The 15694-nt window shown below is 55.4% G+C and overlaps 1 protein-coding gene across 1 annotated transcript in view; it reads right to left on the bottom strand.

Annotated features, from left to right (window-relative positions):
* ACOT11 (acyl-CoA thioesterase 11) overlaps nt 1-15694 on the bottom strand; it is a 96480-nt gene that overhangs the window by 4943 nt on the left and 75843 nt on the right. Inside the window, exons 6-17 of the mRNA XM_077779785.1 lie at nt 11796-11856; nt 10591-10689; nt 9989-10124; nt 8063-8219; nt 7434-7553; nt 6708-6852; nt 5335-5394; nt 4238-4300; nt 3812-3895; nt 3021-3154; nt 887-1018; nt 92-218 (exon numbers count right to left, since the gene is read on the bottom strand). Coding sequence (XP_077635911.1) covers nt 92-218; nt 887-1018; nt 3021-3154; nt 3812-3895; nt 4238-4300; nt 5335-5394; nt 6708-6852; nt 7434-7553; nt 8063-8219; nt 9989-10124; nt 10591-10689; nt 11796-11856 — 1318 coding nt within the window. The remainder of the gene's footprint in view (nt 1-91; nt 219-886; nt 1019-3020; nt 3155-3811; nt 3896-4237; nt 4301-5334; nt 5395-6707; nt 6853-7433; nt 7554-8062; nt 8220-9988; nt 10125-10590; nt 10690-11795; nt 11857-15694) is intronic.

The following is a 15694-nucleotide window of genomic DNA, read 5'->3' as shown; positions in this document are numbered from 1 at the left end:
GGTATAGGACTGACTGAGCCCGGAGCACTGAGCTCTGGATGTGTGTGTGGCTTTGAGGGGGATGGTTGGGGGCGGGGACACCGGGCCTCACCTTGGTCAGCTGGTCCCCCTCTCGCCAGAAGCAGAAGCCTGAGCAGACGGTCTCCCCGCGCCTGTATGTTGGTGTCTCGGGATGTGTGGGGAGCGTTACTGACCTCAGCGCAACGACATAGGGGTCCCTGGAGCCGAGAAAGGGCAGAGGGAACAGGAGAAGGTGAGGCCTGCTCAAGCTCTAGGCCCCCCCCCCACCACCCCACTCACATTTTCACCAGAGTCTAAGGCGCATAAACTCTTACAGGCCCAAGGCCTAGCTCTGGGCCAGGCCACAGAGAGAAGGCGCCTGCGGGGCAGCAGCCCTGGATCTGCCCGGAGCCAGCCTGGCTTCACTGCAGAGCTTCTGGAAAAGCCCCTCCGCTGCAGACACTCAAGGGAGTCACATGCTTTGGGGTTCGTGCTTCGTTTCTCTGCACCTGTCTCCGGCTGTCCTTTCGCACTGGCAGCCTTCCCACTTCTCAGCCCACGTGGTGCCTTCAGGGGGTGAGGCCAGGGAGGCGGCCACGTGAGCTAGGGGCCTGTCCTAGGGGCCCGTCCGTGCCCTGGGTGAAGAAGCTTCACCAGCCGGGGATAAGGGCCACCCTGCCGTAGAGCACAAGGGGCCAGAGGGGAGGTGTGTAACCTCGTCCTCCACTCTACCCACAGAAGGCCGCAGCAGCTAGAAAAGCCGAGTGGTGCCCGACGCCCCCAGCAGGCAGAAAGCGGAGCTCTGAGTCTAAGCTGACACCCCCTCTGGAGTGGGGGGTGGGGGGTGAGCCCGGCCTGCATCCTACCTCAGCAGGTGGGTACCCACCCATTATCGCAAGGCTTCCTCCGAGAGGCCAGGATCACGAAGTCCTGGGGCTTGGCGTCACCACCAAGGGCAGGGCTGATGACATGGTAGATGGCGTCGTCCTCATCCACCTGCTGCACCAGCTGCACGCTCCTGTAGGGAGGCCCAGAGGTCAGGGTTCAAGGTCACACGGGCCCAGGCTTTCCCATGCTGCAGCCTTCTTGAGCGAATGTCTGGGGGACACTTAACAACCTGCATTGCTCAGCAGGGACCACAGAGGGGCAGAAAGGCTAGGCCAAGATGCACACACGCACACACACACAAGATGCACACAAACACACACACACAGGAGCTCACAGAGACGCGTACACAGGCTAATACGCACACATACAGACATGGGAATAAAGACATGCACAGACATCACACCTGTGCATGTATGCACAAGCACAGACACCCACCAGTGCACACACATGCCTGCAGGCATACACGCCCCACGCCAATGTGCAGCAGTTTAGTGGTTATGAGCACCCGCCACGTGCCAGGAGCTGCTCTGAGAACTTTCCATGCACTGTCTCCTTGAACCCCACAGCGGCCCAGGCCGTAGGTGCTCTCGGCATTCCCCTACGTAATGGGCTGACTCAGAAAATAACCTGCTCATGGCCACAAAGCCATTAAGGCTGGGATGTGCTGGGACTCACAGGTGCCAGAGTTCTGCCCCTCGGGCCCAGGCATGCTGCACATATGTGGCCCAGTATACATGCTGAGGCTTACACCAATACATGTGCACACACACAAGGACATCCACACAGAAACACGCACGACCATTTCCAAACCCGCCACTTCCTCCCCTGCTCTCCCAACCACCCTCAGAGGCTGCCTTACGAACAGGGTGCTGTTGGCAGGATTGGGGGGAAGCAGCTAGGGGCTCCCTTTCCCCTTGGGACACTCCCCTCACCAATCCCACCAAGTGTCAAGATCTGACCACACCAGCCTGCCTCCTCCAAGAAGCCTTCCTACCATAGGCCCAACACCCCCATATCCATCACCAAATCACCTCCCAGTTCTGCAGAATGTCACTGCCAACAGGCCTGGGGTCACCTAGACCAGAGCTCTTTTTTTAAAACAACAGCCTTTTTTGCACCGAAACCTTAAACAGAAAGCCTGTGTAGAAACAGCCATGAGGAGGCCCACGCTGGTGAGTTAGATGGGGGTGGGAAGGGGAAGGCAATGTGTCAAAAACCAGTTTGCCAGACAACCTGCTCACTGAATGTCCACACGCACAGACCCTCCTTATGGATACGCAGGGGTGCAGGCGCCTCGTAAGCTGCCAATTGGAGAAGTGATCAAAGAACTCCCCAAAGAAAGGTGTTGGCACAACAGAAAGGGACTTTAAAAGCATTTGAAAAAATACCAGTTTCAACTTTAACATTCTCCTATTAAACACTGAAATGTTGGCTATTTTCCTAAGAACAGATTTCTCTTTCTTGGTTAAATTCGGGAAGAAAATATTCGTGTGAAGAATCAGTAAATTCAGGGAACAAATGTATTCATAGGAATAACATTTATATTCAGCAACTCACTACAGTCAAAAATAACATATGCACGCACATACCCATAAGAAGAACTGGCAAAATGGGTGGCTTCGTCAAATTGGCCATTCCATTCGTTACCCTGAGTCTGGGAGGGGCCCCTCCTGTTCCCTCAGTGTTCTAACCTCCACCCCAAGTGGTCCCTGAGCCTCCTTCGGGGACTCAGAACTCCATGGAACACAGTTTGAAAATCACTGATCTATCCAGAGTGCAAATGCATGACCTACACGTCAAGTACCCATTTTAAGAAGGGGGAAACTGAGGCCTAGAAAGGAAGTGACTTGCCTGAGGTCACACAGCTGGTTGATCCAGAAGCAGGATTTAAACCCAGGCCTCCAACTCCAATTCCAGGCTCCATCCCTTCCCTGAGGGCTCAGAATGCCCTTGACTCTGACACCCACCCAGCGTATAAATGTAATCCCCCGACCCTGCGCACCCCCTCCCCCCATGCCCAGCAGGGGCCAAGCATAATGGGGGGATGGCTCAACAGGGGACACACCTGAAGGCCCAGCTGCCCTGCCAGGCCTGAGAAAAGGCCCCTGCCCCACTGGCACCATGGCCCTCACCGGTAGTGCTTGTCCCACTCGGGCCTCCGAAGCAGGTCTGAGAGCAGCATGAAGGCCTGGGTTGTTTCCACCTGCACCAGCATCTCCATGTGGAAGGACAGGAATTTGTCATCCTCCAGAGTGTACAGGCGGACCTGCATGGGACAGAGGGCGGCTCGTTCCTGCACACCTGCCCCAGCCTACGCCAGGTGGTGGAGTGGGCTGGCTCCGATGCCGGAGGCCAGGGCTGGAAGCTCAGGGCTGCCGCTGACTTGCTGTGTGACTGTCAAAGAGTGACTCAACCTCTCTGAACCTCAGGCCCGTCCCAATGAAAACGGGCTGTTGAGAGAATCCAGGAAGGTATTTAATCCTGGTAGACAGGAGGGTATTTAAGAAACAGACTGAGGCAACAGTGGAATGGACCCTCAAAGCCACGCACCCATTGAACCCCCTAATGTCACAGGTGGGGGAGTGACTCTCTCCAGGGCACAGGCAAAGCTCCTGGCTTCCTCAACCCATGCTTGTCCACTGTCCCTATCACTACAGGGAAGAAGGAGCAGAGAGAGGAAGGAAGCAGCCGGGCGGAGAGCAGCAGAGATGAGACATGGGGGCAAGATGGCTGGTGGGCAGGAGAGGAAGAGGTGTGCGTTCTCCGCTCCAGGTGCTGTGGGAGCAGCACTGTTTCTAGAACTGGGCTGGTTTCATGGTCTCATCCAATTCCTTTAAGAAACCCCCTTCGGACATGAGTGGTTTGAGGGAATTTCTATTGCTTGCCATCAGCCGCCTCTGCGGGGTATGGGGGGCTCAGCTACCTGGTTGATCTCCGATGACAGCACCCAGTTGTCCTTGGCCACGAGCATCTTCAGGGAGGAGACATTGTTGTAGCTCAGGTACACCTGCACGGGGCACACAGAGAAGCCTCATGTTGTCTCCGTCCTTGGGGGGCTCTGGGCCGAGACTGTGCTGGACTGAAGGTGGGTGGGTGCCGGGCCCTGGGGCAGGAAGCCCGGTCTGGGGCAGACTCCCTGAGCGACCGCCTTCTCAGGGCCTCAGCTCCCTCAGCCAAACAGAGGGACAAGGGAAAGCCCTTTGCTAACCGCACCAGTCCTGAGGCATGACATGCTACCCTGTCCCCTTCCGGACTACTTCCAAAGCCACTCTGACGAGGAGGGAGAGTCAGGGTCCCCCCGCCCCCAGCATGGGCCTGAGGACTGCCCAATCAGAGCAGAAAGCCTTACCTGGTTGCTAGGGTCCCAGGGGACAGAGAGGGGCATTTCTGTCTGTTTACAGGACACGATGTACTTCCTGGGGAAGGGAAGAAGACAACCATGGTCCCTTGGGCGCCCAGGCCTTCCGGAAGACTTGGCTGCCTGTGCTCAGCCCAGCGGGGCGGGAGGGACTCCTATCTGGCCAGGAGGACTAGCAGCGGAGACCATACAGACTTGGTCAGAAGCAGAGCTGGACCGGGCAGGGGGGAAGGGTGCCGGGTGAAGGCTCGGCGCCCCCACCCTTACTGAGCAGTCGGCTTTGCCTAGGGCAACGTCACCCTTGAGGCTCCATGTCCTCCTCTGTACAGGGGACTGGGAGTCACATCTGCCTTATGGGGTCATGGCAAGGACACTGGTGAGTGCTTCACAGATGCGCCTTTTCCTATCAACGCAGAGGGTGACCCCAGTGTATTTCCAGCACTTTCAGGTCTGTAAAGCGCTCTGACGGCAGAGTCATTCACACCTGGCTGTGCATCGTGAGCATCTGCATGTCCCCTCAGGACCTTTCTTTTTGTAAAAAAAAATTTTTTGATGTTTATTTATTTATTTTGAGAGACAGAGACAGAGCAATTGGGGGATGGGCAGAGAGAGAAGGAGAGAGACAGAGAATCCCAAGCAGGCTCCACACTGGCAGCGCTGAGCACAATGCGGGGCTTAAATTCCTGAACTGTGAGATCCTGACCTGAGCTGAAATCAAGAGCCAGACGCTGTAACTGCCTGAGCCGCTCCGGCGCCCCAGGACCTTCCTTTCTTCGTCTGCCCAACAGGCATCAGAAGCAGTGGAACTAACATGGGATTTAGAATTGGCCAGACCCGACCAGGTTCAAATTCCCGCTCTGCCCGTCATCCCTGTCTGTGTGCCCATGGTCACCTGACCCCTCTGTCCTCATGTCCTCGTCTGTACAACGGACGGGGAAGACCGCTGTGTGTAGTGAGGCTGCATGGACGTAAAGGGCCCCACCTGGTGCCCAGCACAGGGGCGGCACTGAAGGAATGCGGGTCCCTTGGGCCTGGGGAACAGGCTGAGGGCCCCGAACCTGCATCCCCTCCTCCCACCCAAGCTGCACTTGCCTGTCCAGCCGGATCTTCTTCCTGGCACTGGCCTCTCGGTACCGCCGCTCGCCGTCCTGGTGAGAGATGCAGGACGGACTCTGATGCGCGCCAGACACCCAGCTAGCACCCTGCTCCCCACCCCCGTTACTCTCTGCCCCCCCCCACAGGCCCAAGGAGGCCCTTCAGCCCTACAATGGAGTTCAGACCTCACCAGGGAAGCCAGAATCAAAGCAACCTGGACGGCAAAGGGCCAAGTCTCTGCATTCCTGCTCGATCTGAGCTCAGAGAGTCTCAGCCTCCCTCACTGACTTTGGAAACACCACCTGCCCTCGATGGACTCCGATTTCCTCCTTTACACGAGGGGACCCCAAAGGGCACTGACAGTGCTAGTAAGAAGCCACGTTTACTGAGCACCTGTTCTTGCCAGGCCTCTTCCAAAGCACCTTCCATGCAAAATTTCAAATAAGCCTCACAACAGCTCTCTGAAGTTGGTACTCATATTATCCCCATTTTACAGAGGAGGAAACTGAGGCACAGAAAGGCTGGTGGCCTGCCCAAGGTGGCCAGGGTAAGAAGTGGGGCCAGGAGCAGAACCCTGATGGCCTGACACGGAGTCCACCCTCTTAACCACTGCTTCTGCTGTCTCCTCACTCGTGAGCATGAAATGGCACAGGCCTGGAGGCACTTGTGAACCGAACCGCCATTCATGCGCCGGCTCCTGCCCCACCCCACCCATTGTCAAGTGCCCAGCACCCAGCTGGGGCGTGAGGGTTTTCACAGCCAATTCGGGGTCCTGTGAGGCAGGCAGGCAGGGTGGAGGGGCTTCCCAGAGAGAGGGAGTGCCCCTCCAAGGTCCCTCCAGCCCCCCAGAAGCAAGCCCGGGACTGGCCCACCGGAGGCACAAGATTGCAGTTTTTAAGAGACAACCTTTGAACCCAAGCCCCTGACTCTTATCCCTGTGCTTCTTGCTCTCCTGTCACCTCCTCATAACGGTCACCTACAGGGCTTAGCCGAGCACAGGGACACCCCCCAACCTCCCTGTGAGGCAGGGGTGCAGATACACCCGCTTTACTGGCAGGGACTAGAAACTTGCAGAGGGCACCCAGTAGAACACGGAAGAGGGGAGTTCCAACCCACGTCTGCCCCCAGAGCCCGTGCTTTTCCACACCTGTGGGCTCAGGAACGCCTGTTAATACCTATGAGCTCCTTCAGGCAGACCAAGGTGCCTGCCTTGCACAAGGGGCACCTCTGGGGCCACAGGTCACCCAGAGCTGGCTGTGCCCCTGCAGAGGGGCAGGGCTGAGCCCATCGCTCCCAGGCTAGCACCCCACCCCCACCCCTGGGCAGAGAGGGAAGGGACCTGGTGGTGGGGCAGGGTGCCACTCACCCCAGGCTGGGGCCGAATCCAGGGCAGAGTCCGAGGCTGGTCATCCGCGTCTAGGACCACGAAGGTCATGAAGGCGCTGTTGATGTGCCGCCGTTGGGTCTCAGCGCCCTGGCGGTAAGCCTCCACGCACACACCCACCTCCATGCTGAGAGAGACAGAGGGCTGCTTTCAGGCTGGACCTTCCTGAGCCCATGTGCCCTCCCCAACACATGCATGCACGCACGCACACACACCTGTCCACACCCAGCATCCTGTCCAGCAACCCCTCAGGGAATCCTCACAAATATGGCGTAGTTGTGGTGAGCTCCATTTTACAGACAAAAGAACTGGAGCTCAGTGGTGGTGAGTAACTTGCCTCAAGTCACACAGCTAGTACGGAGTGAGCCCAACTTGAGCCCAGGGAGCCTGGCTTCCTCACACGATGATCTTTGAAATCACCAACAAAGATAGGTATTTAAAGTAAGCTTTCTTGGAGGTATCAGGATTCATTCCAAATTCAGGCTCTGGGAACTAATTGTTTTAGGGAAGAGGCGGGAATGGATTTGATAAGTGACAGAACACTGGCCCTGTGGTCTGAGCATGGAAGGGCCCAGCAGCCGCCGGGCAGGGTTTAGACCTCATAGGCCTCGTCTACAAGGGAAAGGGTCCCTGGCAGCTTTGCAGTTGGGCCTCTTCTTGGGTCAGGAAGAGCCCTCAGCCCCAGGGGGCCCCGGTCCCTCCCCTTACCTGTGCTTGAAGGCGTTGTTCACGATGGCCTTGAGCACCAGGCGATCCCCAACCTGGGAGGGGCCCCGGAAGTGGAACATCTCAATGGCCTTCAGCGTAGGGTGGGCACGGCAAAGCCGGCTGGGGTTGGGGAGACAGGACAAATGCCTTCAGCCACAGGCCTGGGCCGGCCTCCCCCCCTTCCCCCATCCACAGACCCAGCCCGGAACCACATGCACTGCCCTCTGGCCCACCCACTCCCACCCGACTGGGACACTTCTGCCCAGAGGAACAGAACGGAAGTCCCCTTTCACAGCTTAGAACACTAGGGCCTACGAGCACTCAAGCAGCTGAGCCTCAAGAACAGGGCTTGGGGCAAATCTGTTCCCCATTTTCCCTCATCCTCTACACCCAGCACCTGCTGCTTCTACTACCTAGAAGCCCTCCCCTTACCCAAAGCTACATGTCACTCAAGGCCCAGCTGAAGAGCTCTCCCCCAGGAAGTCTGCCCTGACTAGCTCCTAAAGCCTTGAATGCCAACACCAAGCTGGGGTTTCCCATCACCCCCACCCCCAAATCTGGGGATGAAGCTGGCCAAGGGAGGAGGGAGAGAAAGGAGGGAAAGCAGGGGCAGTGCACTTTCCCTTCACCTGGCTGCGATGGTGGCCACGTTCTCCATCCAGGCCATGATCTGGCCCCCAAAGGTGTTGCCTTGGTGGTTGGCATGGGGGGGCAGGACCAGCTCCACGCTCTCCACGCGGGTCCTCTCGGCCGGCACCATGCAGCTGCAGTCTCTGCTCTCCAGATCTGGCCCGGGAAGGGCAGAGGCGGGGAGGTGGGAAGGGGAGAAGTTCCCAATGGCAGATCCAGGGGACCCGCCACCAGCCCACACTCTATGTCATCCAGATTCCTTTACTGACTCGGCACCAAGTGTGCCGGCCCTGGGTGAGGAACAGGAGGACACGGGGGGAGGGAGATCAGGTGGTCTCGGGGGCAGTGGGCAGGACTTCCACTTTGAGAGAAGACACGCCTGGGGCTGAACCTCAGGTTCAATGACTTGGGCCAGTCGAGTGAGCCTCTCTGAACCTATGTCCTCATCTGTGAAGGGCAGACGTCAAACCCAACCCATGGGGATTATGCAGATGACGTACGATCACAATTCTAGAGGGCTTGGCACCAAACTCAGGAGGCAGACTCTCAAAAGGATCTGTCCCTCAGGGGCAGTGGCATCAGGAGATCCTCAGTAGGAGAGGCCAGAGAGTGGGCAGGGCCTTGGGGGTCAGAGGAGCAGATGCTGATACGACCCCCGCAACCCAAGGAAGGCAATGCATCTCCCACCGACCAGGGAGAGACTTGTCAGCGAGGGCCCATCAAAAGGCGGCCTTTTGCCTGGCTTGCAGGCTGCTCTGAGATGCCACAGATAGGGAGAAGGGGAGCTTGAGGGTGGCCTGAGCCAAGATCTGGAGACAGGGCAGGTAGGAGAGTCGCAGGAAGCAATGAGGCCGTGGCATGGCTGGAGCTGAGGACAAGTAGGAGGACAGTACCAGGTGAGGCCGAGCGGCCAGCCAAGGGCCCGGATGCCAGGCTAAGGCATTTGGACTGACCACTGGGTGGAAGGGCTGTCAGGACAAGAGGGATTTAGGAGGTCTGCCGTGCACGGGTGGCCCCGGGAGATCTCAGTGACAGTAGGAGGAGCTGGGGCTCCCTCCCCTACCCCAGCCATAGCCCCCAGACCTCGCAGACATAAGGCACACAGCACTCAGAGCCCCTCTCACTGCTGGTTCACCTGCTCTCGCCCACCCTGGGCGGCTGGACTACTTTCAATTGTCCTATAATGGCCTCCTGTAGTTTTCAGGGAAGACTCCCTGTCCTAAGGCTCTGAGACTGGTGAGAGCATCCAAGGCTACCCCTCTGGGCCTTTGCCCAGCCTGTGCGCTCCGTCAGGAAAACCTTCTCTCTCCTCTCTCCATCTGTCAAAATCTCCCCCAGTCCACAGGGGATCTCTGTGTGCTGGTATAGAACAATCTCTCCAACACGTACTTTCAAGGGGAAAGCAGTAAGATATAGAACAGTATGTACTGTACGCTCCCTTTTGGGAGAAAAAGGGAGAGCTAAATAATACACGGCATGCTTAAATATGCAGGGAATCTTCTGGAAAGATGTCCCAAAAGGACTAACTGGAGGGGACCTGGGTCCTGAGTGGGAGAGGGTCTTGCTTTTCATTCTATATTTATACTTATGTGATTTATGTATATATGCGTATATGTCTATGTGCATATATATGTGTTCATATATATATATGTGCTTTCTAAAAAAAACCCTGCAGTCTTCAGGGCCGTGCTCAATAGTACCTTCCCAAATACATTCTGTGGATAACAAAGGGTGTTCTTCGTGCCCTAATTCCATCTTCACAGCTCCTGGGAGCCAAGCAAGAGGCCCTTCCCTGAAGGAGACCTTGAAACAAGAGTTCCATCGGGACAGTGAGCGGACGTCCCTTCCTCCCTCTGCCCTGTGGGGGCCTGGGACAGAGGGGGGCATGTAGGATGCCGCTGCCCTCCCCACCTGCGGCCGCTCACCATCCTGAATGACGCAGTTGGCCAGGAGGTCCTTGATGGTGTCCGCATAGACCAGCCGCATGCGCCGCCGCTCAGCCGCCACGCTGTGCTCGGTCTTCTCCTCCTCTGTCTGCGGGGTGGTCTGCTTCAGCTTCACCTGTGGGCAGGGGGTGGTGCGGGGGATGCTGGGGGCAGGCTTCCGAAACAGCAGGGGTGCCTGTGCCCTCAGCATCATCACACACCTGCGGCTGCAGGATAGCTACGAGTCTTTGTCCCCATCTTCCTGTTTCCAGGTTGACCGATCTATCACTTCCATCCTCCAAACGCCCCCAGTCCCATTTCTCGGGCAAAGGCATCCAGGATTGGGGGCATCTATGGGGCATGTAAGGGGATGATAAGGCCTGAAGAATCCCCACGTGAGACGCACAGGGGTAGGTGGGGAAGAGAGAGGGAAGGCACCTAGGGTCAAAACACAGATAGGGGGAGCTACCTCTGGGGGCTGTGGATTCCCTGAAGCGCCTTCACGCCTTGGCCAGCCCCCGGCCTCACCACCCTGCTCCCGGCCTGCCTTGACAAGCACCCGGGTGGTCCAGCAGCATCAAGCAGCCAGAGATAGCCCCCACCTTGGAGACTTCCCGATGGGCCACAAAGGTGGCCAAGGCCTTGCACACGGTCCACTGCTTCTCAGAGCACAGGTCCTCAGAAGCCACCTGGATGCCCACCTGGGGAGGAAGAAGGGGTGGGAGGAGTGAGGAGGGGAGAAATGGAGCTCCCAGCCTGAGGTTCCACAGCTCAACAAGACAGGAAGTCCCACCTCAGGCCAGGCCTCATATTCTATCACTTACTGAGACTAGGAGGACAGAGACCTGGGATCGGTTCTGATTCTACCCCTAGATCCCTGGAAAGCCTTGAGCAAGTTACTTCCCTTTTCTGGTCCTTGGCTTCCTCATCTATAAAATGGGACTGAGCATGGGGACGCCTGGCTGGCTCAGTCGGTAGAGCACTCAACTCATCATCTCAGGGTTGTGAGTTCAAGCCCCACATTGGGCGTGGAGCCTACTTAAAATATGAATGAATGGATGTATGAATGAATGAATGGATGGATGCAATGGGAATGAGCATACCTACCCTCACAGGGCTACAGAGAGAATGAAAATGAGACTGAGTCCAGCAAAGAACTTAAAGTAGATCAATGTTGGCTTCAATGAAAAGACAGACATCTGGCGGGTACCCAGGGGGGACCAGAGGCAGTGGGGACTCAGCTTCAGCGGCCCAGCTGGGGGATGTTGCCTGGGCCTGGCATCCACAGGTAGGAAACACAGTCACTCCCCCAGAGCTCACAGAACCCTGTACCTCACTTAAGAATCCTGAAGCATAGGACTCATGCTTCCATTTCACAGATGGGGAGACAGAGACTATGGGAGGTGAGCTAACGGACTGAAGTTCAGGGCTCTCCCTGCCCCAGCTCTGCTGCCTCCAGGGTCAGGCACAGCTGCTGTCTTCCCTGCTTTCCTGTGGCCACCTGGCTGCTGAAGGGAGTCTTAGGTGAAGTGTGAAGACCAAGGAGACTGGAAGTCAGTCTCACATTGGAATCTATGTGACCTGGTGACCTGGGACAAGCCTCTTCCCCTCCCTGGGCCTCAGTTTTCCCTTCCATGTTATGGGTATTGGACAGAAGATCCTTAGGCATTCACTGGACACCCTGACAGCTGTTTCAAACCCCCGTTGCCTCGACCAGGGCTCTGCGGGTGTGAGTGTCCCCAGGCTGGGCGCTGAGAATGGAGAGGAGGTAGAAAACCCACCCCCAGGGAGCCCCCACCCCACACACCTCCATGCTAGAGTTGAAGGCTCGGTTCACCTTGGCCTTGATATTCACCACTTGTCCGACACTGGGGAGAGAAAAGCAGGAGGTGAGCCTTCCAGAGGGGATAGAGAGGGGGAAGAGGGGCCCCAGATACTCGCAGGGCCTCCGCGGAAGGGAGCTGGCAGGGAAACGTTGTGGCTTACAGAGTCACATCGGCAGTGTCACCGAGTCCTCAGAGCGAGCTGGCAAGGTAGTGTTCGCACCTCATTGTCCAGGTGGGGAAGTGGAGGCTGAGCAAGGCGGCACAGTTTCACTCCTCTCCCCCTTATCCAGTGAATGCTCAAGCTTCTTTGTGCTTGTGGCTCCACAGTCCCCTCTTCGGGGAACCTGCCCCTCCCCCCATAGCCCAATATGGTTCACCCTCCCAGCACTTCTTCCAACAGATGGTTCTCTGTGGTCTCCCCCACAATCCTTAAGCTCCGCTAGGGCAAGGATCACACCCACTTCACTCACCACTGACTTCAGGGCCTAGTACACCTCACGGGGTAGGTCCTCCTGAATGAATGCATTCTACATGTGCCTAATAAGTGCACGGGACTATCCATAGCGGGGTGGAATGGAAAATGGAAACATTCAAAGAATGCCTACTATGTTCCAAGCATTACCACGGTACAGTCCCAAAATAAGCTTGACACGCTTACATGACGAGGGACTGAACACCCGTGAGAGTAAGCCATTTGCCCAAGGTCACCCAGCTCAAAGGTGACAGAGTCAGGGTTCTAGACTGTTCTGTTGACTACACTGGTCCCACCTTTTCCAGCTGCTCCCTGTTCTGGAATAATGCCCACGTCCAGATGAATGGTTAGAATCCCTCGAGGAGCCCCCTCCCCTGCTGTGTGTCTAATTGGAGGCAGCTGAGTGTGCCCAGCTGGTGGACTGTGAGGAGGAGGCAGACAGGGGCTGGGGTGACCTTGAGCAAGTCCTTTTACCTCTCCGTGCCTGGGCCACAAACATGGATGGCAGAGGGCTAATTTCTTTCAAAGACGCAGCCTCTCCCCCAGGGCTAGGAAGGGTCCCTTCCAGGGGGGCTGCCTGGGCTCCAGTCAAGCTCTCCCCTGTCACCCTACTGAGGTAGGTGACCTTGGATGAGTCACTTGGCCTCCTGAGCCTACCCCACGTCAGTAAAGTACAGAGGATGCATGACTACTGAGGGAAGGCTCGAGGAAGTCAGAGAGAGCCAGCGCCAGGCCTGGCCCGGGGCAGAGCTCCGTAACTAACAGGAGCTCATGACTGCCAAGGACCTGTCCATTTCTGTCCCTGTCATTAACAGTCCTGATAGGCGTGGAGGGACTGTTGCTTTCAAGAGATGCGTGATGACATGTGGAGGGACAAGGTGTCATGATGTCTGCAACTTACTTCCAAGTAGTTCAGAAAAAAGACAGAGAGAAGTATATGTGTTTATTCATATATAGATAAAGCACACGTAGCAAAAAATGTTAATTCTTGAATCTCACTGGTGAGATTCAATCATTGCGCTATGCAACTTTTCTATAATTTTGAAAGTTTTCATTATAAGAAATTAGGGGAAAGAATTCCACGATCCCTAAAATAAAAATAACAGTCTATTTTCTGTGGTGCTAAAAAAAAGAGATATTTGTGTCTCTTATTCATCTCTCTCCTCCTCTTTCCCCTCCTACTCCTTCCTCCCTCCTCCTCCTCTTCTTTTTCTCCTCCCCCTCCTCCTCCTGCTCCCCCCTCCTCTACCTCCCCCAAAGCCAAGCAGACACCCACTTGGACACCTGAGCCTTTCTTCCCTCCTAGACTCTCTTCCATCCCACAGCTCAAGCCAAAACTGGCTCCTTCCCCAGGGTCCCTGCCCAACTTCCTCAGGGCCCCCCTGAGGGGGGGGAGCCTCCAGCTCCCCAGCACCCCCTCTGGTGTTCTTCACATCACAGAGGCAGCTCCCACAAACAAATTTGACCCCCGTTCAAGCCCTTCCCCAGAACCAATTTACTGTCAGGGGACAGAGGAGCATGTTAAATGACACCACACTGATGCTAACAACAAACCCCGGACGACTGAGAACTAAGATTGCAAATGACCAGGAGAGAGACAGTGAAGGGCCAGGGTGCTGGGGGAAGGTGCAGCACCTATAGACAGAAAAAAGACTTGAGAGACACAGCAATCAGTTGCAACCTTATTTGTATCTAGACTTGAACAACAAAGATAACTGTAAAGCAAAACAAAAATAAAAGCAGGGCCGCCTAGGTAGCTCAGTCATGAGCCGCCTCCAACTCTTGAGTTCAGCTCAGGTCATGATCTCACAAACTCGTGCTCTCTTTCTCTCTCTCAAAATCAATAAACCTTTAAAATGTATAATAATCAATTTTAAAAATGGAAAAAATAAAAGTAGGTCTTACCAATTAGAGACACATTTTGAAATATTTTTGAATGGCAAAGACAAAAACAAACCAGGAAAACCTTCTCCAATTTTCCTCAGGTGCAGCCAGGCCTTTCCTGGACACCAGCCATGTTCCCGACCCATCTCCAGCTTGCCTTCCTTCCCAGGATCCTCTCCGGGTGCCCTTCCAGCCACACCCTTCTTGGCCCAGACTCACCTTCACTCTCTGAGTCCTGGGGCAAGTCCATCCACCACGCACACCCACTGCCCACCCCCAGCCCACACCTCCGTAGCCCCTCTGAGCGCCAGAACCTGTGTGGGCAGCGGAGACCTAGAACTGGCCTGGACAGAGCTCCCCTGGCCTTCAGAGTGTCACCACATACAGTATTAATGGCACTGAAGCCAGTTCCAACATCTCCTCCAGGAACCCCCGTTTGACTACCCCCTATGCTATGACACTCACCCCCAGACATGTAGAAAATGCTGCCCATTGGTTAAGAATAAGAGCTCTGGGGTTCCTGGGTCCTCCACTAGCCATACGACCTGAAGCAAATCATTTCACCTCTCTGTGCCTCAGTTTCCTCATCTGTAAAAGGAGGATACTAATAGCCAGAACCTCACAGCATTGTTCTGAGGATTAAATAGGTTAATATATTAAAAAAGTGCTACAGGCTACGCATCAATATCAGTTCATTCACGGTGACAAAGGAACAATACTAATTAAAATGTTAATAACAGGGGAAGTGGCTATGGGGTATATAGGACCTCTCTGTATGATCTGCTGAGATACAACTTCTTTTGTAAATCCAAAACTACTCTAGGGGCGCCTGGGTGGCTCAGTTGGTTAAGCGTCCAACTCTTGATTTCAGCCCAGGTCATGATCTCATGGTTCGTGGGATCAAGCCCCGTGTCAGGGTCTGTGCTGGTGGCATGGAGCCTGCCTGGGCTTCTCGCCCTCCCTCCCTCTCTGCCCCTCCCCTGCTTGTGCACTTGCTCGCACTCTTTCTCAAAATAAATAAACACTTTCTAAAAAACTACTCTGAAATACAAGATATTTAGAATTAGAATTACAAATCACCCCTACGTCAGAGATCACGATTCACATGGTACACACCCCTTGAATTGAAATTACGTTTCTAAACCTGTCTCCCTACAAATGGGGGCTCCTGGGGGCTTAGGGACCATGCTCCAGTTGACCTTGCACACCCCAAACCCAGCATGGGCCTTGCTCTGGAATAGTGGCAGGTAGTGACAAAGAACCAAATATATGAAGACAGGAATGGGCCAAATTTTTTCCTTAACTGCAACATGCTAGGTACCTAGAAAGCCCTGATTCAACCCTTGACATCTGATGTCCTAGGCCCTGATGGTGATTTAGGAGCAGGAGTGGAGGCCAGAGCACCGTATGCAGCCCCTACAAGGCTGGGCCAAGGGCTTGGCATCAGTATAAACACTTTATTTTTTAATTTTTTTTTTTACTGTTTATTTATTTTTGAGAGAGAGAGGCAGGTGTGAACAGGGG

Source organism: Crocuta crocuta, unplaced genomic scaffold (genome assembly GCF_008692635.1).
Source record: "Crocuta crocuta isolate KB4526 unplaced genomic scaffold, BGI_CrCroc_1.0 scaffold168, whole genome shotgun sequence".
Taxonomy (NCBI): Eukaryota; Metazoa; Chordata; class Mammalia; order Carnivora; family Hyaenidae; genus Crocuta; species Crocuta crocuta.
This window is presented reverse-complemented; position numbering and strand designations above follow the sequence as displayed.